At 37.5% G+C, this 6,305-nt stretch overlaps 1 protein-coding gene across 1 annotated transcript; it reads right to left on the minus strand.

The window, feature by feature from the left end:
* Window positions 552–956, minus strand: LOC107610818 (uncharacterized mitochondrial protein AtMg00810-like). The gene has a single exon (XM_016312815.1). The coding sequence runs from the start codon at window positions 954–956 to the stop codon at window positions 552–554; it is 405 nt and encodes a 134-aa protein (XP_016168301.1).

The following is a 6,305-nucleotide window of genomic DNA, read 5'->3' on the forward strand; positions in this document are numbered from 1 at the left end:
TTTATACTATAAAAATACAAAGAAAATATATGCAAAATATGTTATGTTTGATACAAAGAGGTTAGAAAAGAAAAAAATAATTTAAAAAAGTATACAAGGTTGTTACTAATATATACATCAAGAGTACGCTAATTATAGAATAATATCCTAATAAATTACATTGATTTTTTTCTAATTCTCTTTGATATTTTTTTGATTTTGTTCCTTAACTATGATATTCTAATACTCCCCCTCAAAGTGAGTAGTGTGATCACCAATACTCAGCTTGGTTAGAACTTTAGCAAGGACTTATTTTGAAAAGCAAGAATATCAGCCAACTAATTTTCTGATCTCACAAATGGAAGCTCAATAGTACTATTCTCAATTTTTTCTTTGATAAAGTGTCGATCCACTTCAACGTGTTTTGTTCTATCATGTTGTACGGGATTCTCTGAAATGCTGATTGCGGTTTTGTTGTCACATGTCAACTGACTTGGCAATTGTGGTGGAAACCCAATCTCAGTCATCAATTTTCTTATCCACAATACTTCAGTTATGCCTTTAACGATCCCTCAAAATTCTACCTCTGCACTTGAAAGTGCTACAACTTTATGCTTCTTGCTTTTCCAAGTTACCAGGTTCCCTCTAACAAGTGTAAAGTAACCAGCTATTGATCTTCTATCGTTTGGATTGCCCGCCCAATCTGTATCAATGTATGCCTCAACCTTCAAATGGCCATTCCTTTTGAATATGATTCCACTTCCTGGAGCTCCCTTCAAATATCGAACTATCCTCATAGCGGCTTTCATATGATCTTCTTGTGGCTTATGCATAAACTGACTTACTATTCCCACAGCATAAGCTATGTTAGGCCGAGTATGTGATAAGTAAATTAGTTTCCCAATCAGTCGCTGGTACCTTTTCTTATCTGCTAGGGTTGCACCTTCTACTATCTTCAACTTGTGATTAACTTGCATGGGCGTATCTATTTGTTTTCAATCCACCATTCCTGTTTCTGCCAGAAGGTCCAAAATGTACTTTTTTTGGGAGATAAAGATTCCTTTGCTGGATCATAGAACCTCTATTCCTAAGAAATATTTTAGTCTTCCCAAATCCTTTATTTCAAAGTCTGTAAATAGGTTCCTTCTCAATTTTGTAATTTCTTCAGCATCACTTCCCGTTATGATCATATCATCCACATATATTATTAGGCAAGTGATTAAATCTCCCCATTTTTTCAAAAAAAGGGAATGATCAGAGTTGCTTTGCTTGTACCTATACCTTTTTATGGCCACTGTGAATCTTCCAAACTAGGCACGTGGAGATTGTTTAAACCCATAAAGAGTCTTTTTTTAACCGGCAAACTTCATATTTTCTAAATCCGATTGAGAAACCTTGAGGAGCTTCCATGTACACTTCTTCTTTCAACTCTCTATGCAAGAAAGCATTCTTGACGTCAAATTGATGGAGTGGCCAATCTTCATTTGCTTCTATTGAAAACAACACCCTGATGGTGTTAATCTTTGCAGCTGGTGCAAAAATTTCAGTGTAGTCGACACCATAGGTCTGTGTATAACCTTTGGCCACCAACCTTGCCTTGTACCGTTCAATGGTGCCATCTGCTTTGTGTTTAATGGTAAAAATCTATTCACACCCGACTAGCTTTTTTCTTATTGGTAGGTACACTTCTCCCAAGTTCCGTTTTTCTCTATGGCTTCCATTTCTGTATTCATGGCTTTTTGCCATTCAACTTTCTCATTGACTTCTCGGACAGGTCTTGGAATGTCTTCTGTCAAGAGTGTGGTGGGAAAAGCCTTTGCAAAATTTGTTATTCCTTCTCTAGCTACCCTTATCGGGTATCTTGAGTTACGAGGAACATGTTCTGGTAAGTACTGATCAGAAGGTATTCCTCTGCTTCTTCTTGGAGGGAGAATAAAGGTATTGGACTCTGGTTTTTCATGTTTTAGTGCTATACTGTTATTGTTAGTGGCCTCATTAAAAACAGAGAGTAAATTACCAGATTGGCAATTACTTACCTCTTGTCTAACATTCTCAAAAGGACTTTCACTGGTTGTATGTACTGAGTTATTTCCTACGTTGAGTGAAGTATGCTTGGTGGTTCCATCTACTTGCTCTGTTTGAATAGTTTCTGAGCAACAAAGATTATTTAGCCAACTTGGTGGTTCATTATTATTCTCCCCCTGAATGCCATATTGGCGGCTAAGTTAAAATTCGGATTCTAAAAATCACAATCTATGGTCACATGAACACGAAGAGTGATTGGATTGTAGCACCTATACCCCTTTTGGTGTGTAGCATACCCAACGAAAACATATTTTTCTGCACAAGGATCAAGTTTGGTTCTATTGACTTTGGGGTATGGACAAAGACGGAACATCCAAATACTCGAGGTGGTAAGGTTAGAATAGGTGGGATTACAGTTTGAGTAGCCAAGACTTGTAAGGGTATTTTGTGGTGGAGAACTTGGGTAGGTAGGCGATTCAGTAAGTAGGCAGAGGTTGCTATAGCTTCAGGCTAAAAAGTTTTTGGAACTTGTGCATCAAAAAGCGTGGCTCGAGTCATCTCAAGTAACTTACGATTTTGCCGCTCAGCCACACCATTTTGTTGGGGTGTATTTGGGCAGGAAGTTTGATGGATAAGGCTATTTTGCATAAAAAAATCGTGCATTGATTGGTTTATAAATTTTCCACCATTATCTGAGTGAAGTACTTGAATTTTCTTGTTGAATTTAGTTTGAATCATTTGGTAGAAAGTAAATAATTTATCAGGTACTTCAGATTTGTATTTTAAAAAATATACCCAAGTCATGCGAGAGAAATCGTCTACAAATAACACAAAATATTGAAAATTATTATGGGAAATAGGGGTTGGGCCTCACACATCAGAGTGTATTAGAGAAAAAATGAAATTGACTCTAGTGTTGGTGGGAAGAAAAGAAACTATGTGATTTTTTGCACGAATACAAGTTTCTCATTTGAGAGGTTCAGTGCTACTTGTAAAAAGACTAGGAAATAAAAACATGAGATACCCAAATGAAGGATGTCCGAGACGCCTGTGCCATAACTAAATTTTCCTAGTAACCGTTCCGTGAGCAAGTATGGCATAACTCTGGTGTGCTACTTCATCAACGTAGTAAAGCCCTTCTGATGAGCAGATATTTTATACGCTTTTGGCATCATTTTCATATAGGTTTTACCATGTTTTGTTTAAGTTTTATTATGTTTTCATAGGTTTTAGTGAAAATTTTATATTTTTGGATTCTACTTTGAGTTTTTATGTTTTATGGTGATTTCAGGTATTTTCTGGCTGAAATTGAAGAGCTTGAGGAGAAGTCTGATTCAGAGACAGAGAAAGGACTGCAGATGCTGTCAGGATCTGACCTCCATGCACTCGAAGGAGCATTTCTGGAGCTACAGAAGTCCAAATGGCACGCTCTCAATGGCTATGGAAAGCTAACATCCAGGGCTTTCCGGAAATATATAATAATTTATACTTTTTATTGGAAATGAAGGCCCAAAACTGGTGTTCAACGCCAGCTACCTACACTATTCCTGGCGTTGAACGCCCACAAGGGAGTAGCTGGCGTCCAACGCCCAAAAGGGAGTCCCAAGCTGGTGTTCAATGCCCCTAATGAGTCCTAGCACGTAGAGACACTCAAGCTCAGCCCAAAAACTCACCAAATGGGCCCAGAAAGTAGATTTTTGCACTGCAAGACTAGTTTTTCTTATTTCTGTAATTCTTAGTTAGCAGATTAGTATATATAGACAAGAGTTCACCCTTGTTGAAAAACTCTTGCCCATTCGAACCTTTTACTTTTATTTTCTGTACAGTATGAGTCACTAACCTCCTAAGGTTAAGGTTAGGAGCTCTGCTGATTCTTATGAATTAATAATATCACTATTTTACTTCAATCTATGCTTGATTCTATTCTAAGATGTATCTTCGTTCTTCAACCACATGAATCGGATAACCCGTGACAGTCATCCTTATTCTACATGGGTTCTTGCGAGCCCTTGACAGGATAGTACAGAACCAGAATCTTGATTATACATCTCTTAGATGGCTAATCCACGGCTTTGTTGGGGACTTCTCGAGATATTAGTTCAGCCGAGGTGCGGGGCGATTAGGGCCTTTGTGGTATAGGCTAGAACCATTGAAGCAGCATTTTTTGATCCAAAAGATTCGACCTTGTCTATGGCATTTTGAGTAGGATCACCAAGGGAATGGATTGCTAGAGCTTCACCCTCGTTCAGATTGGATGGCCGCTGACCCGACGTTTGATCTAAAGCAGAGGAAATTAATGACCGCGGACCCGGTGTTAATCATATACAGTCTACCATGGAATGAATCAATCAGAAGTTGGAGTAGATAGTGAGAAAATTTTATCCAGAAGGAAGAAGCATCTCCAAAGCCTCAACCGTTCTCATACCATAGATTTCACACCTATCTAGTGACGTTTTATTTATCTATTTATCTGTTTTATGCATTTGATAAATCCATATTTTATGATATATTTTGTGCTTAATTTGAGTGATTTATTCAATCCTTCACCCACTTATTCATATTAATTGCATGGTTTTACTTCTCCTTCCTTATTATGTGATGTATGTGAAAAAACATGTTTCCTATGCTTTAAAATTAATTATTTTAATTACCTTTATTTCCATTCGATGCCATAATTAGTGTGTTGAGTAGTTTCAGATCTTCTAAGGCAGGAATGACTCAAAGGATGGAAAGGAAACATACAAAAATGGAAGGAAAGCCCAAAACGGAGTCCTTGAAGAAACTGGCATCCACGCGATCGCATGCCAAGCGCGAAGAAGCAATGACGCGGCCGCATGAATGACGCGACCGCGCGCCTTAAGCAAAACACATATGACGCGGCCGCATGACTGACGCGACCGCGTGACAAGAAAAGCTCCGAATGACGCGGACGCGTGACAGAGGCCACGCACCAGAAATTGCAGAAAACGCTCATAGCAAATTCTGAAGCCCTTTTTGGCCCAAATCCAAGTCCAGAAGGCATAGACCAGAGGTTATGAAGTGGGGGAATGCATCCATTCAGGGAGAGCTCTCGCCAATTTTTACTTCCCATGATTTAGATTTAGTTTTGAGAGAGGTTTTCTCCTCTCTCTTTAGGATTAGGAATTAGATTTAGGATTTTTATTCGCTTTCAGGATTATCTCTTTTGATCAGGTTCAATATTCCTTTTATTTACTTTTGTAAGTCACTTTATGAATCCTTTCATGTTACAGATTACTCTTTTATTAATGCTATTTGAGGTATTTCAGTTTAATATTGATTTCTTTTATTTATGCTATTGTTGCTTTTACTCTGAAGACATTTTTATTCCAAGTAGATTTATTTTTCTCCTTTTGGTCTTGGTTAAGAAATCAGTAACTCAGGAGTTATCAAACTCAAACGTGATTGATAATTGTCATCTTTGTTAATTGAATTGAACTTCAATAATCCCAATCTTTTCTTAGGAAATAAATAGGATCCGAAGATCAAACCAATTAATCCCTTGACCCTCCTTTATCTTAGTAAAGGTTAATAAAGTGGAATTAAGATTCAATTTTCATTGTTATTGATAAGGATAACAAAGTCTGGACTTCCAATTCCTCATACCTTGCCAAAAGTTTATTTTACAGTTATTTATTTATTTTTGATTGCCATTTAAATTATTTGTCATATTCGTTCCTCATTCTTGAAACCCAAAATCTACAATCTCCATAACCAATAATAAGAACATACTTCCCTGCAGTTCCTTGAGAAGACGACCCGAGGTTTGAATACTTCGGTTATCAATTTATTTAAGGGGTTTGTTACTTGTGACAACCAAAACTTTTGTAAGAAAGGTTGATTGCTTGGTTTAGTAACTATACTTGCAACGAGAGTTTACTACAACCTCTAAACCATCAATCTTCACTTCTTTCAAAATGGCGCCGTTGCCGGGGAATTGCTAACGTGTGCCTTATTATTGGTTATTGTAAATATTTTTCTTTTACTTGTTTATTTATTTCTGTTTTTCCTTTTTAATTTTATTTGCTACTATGAACTCTCACCCCTCTCGCTTTGAGTTTGGTTCTAACTTTGTTGAAGGAAATAGAAGTTACAACAGGAATATGCATCAAGGTCAGACCAATCAAGGATGGATGGAGCCAAGAGGATCTAATCAACCCTTTAGGCAACAACACCCTCCAAGATATCATGGACAACGACCATTCTACAATGCATACCCAGCTGATAGATATGGTGGACAACCTTGTAACTACCAACAAGCCCCACCCCGTGCCTATAGACCA

This window comes from Arachis ipaensis, chromosome B08 (genome assembly GCF_000816755.2).
Source record: "Arachis ipaensis cultivar K30076 chromosome B08, Araip1.1, whole genome shotgun sequence".
NCBI lineage: Eukaryota > Viridiplantae > Streptophyta > Magnoliopsida > Fabales > Fabaceae > Arachis > Arachis ipaensis.

Excerpts from the sequence above, each read along its gene's own strand:
- LOC107610818 (XM_016312815.1), bottom strand. The coding sequence starts at position 956 with ATGCAAGTTAATCACAAGTTGAAGATAGTAGAAGGTGCAACCCTAGCA.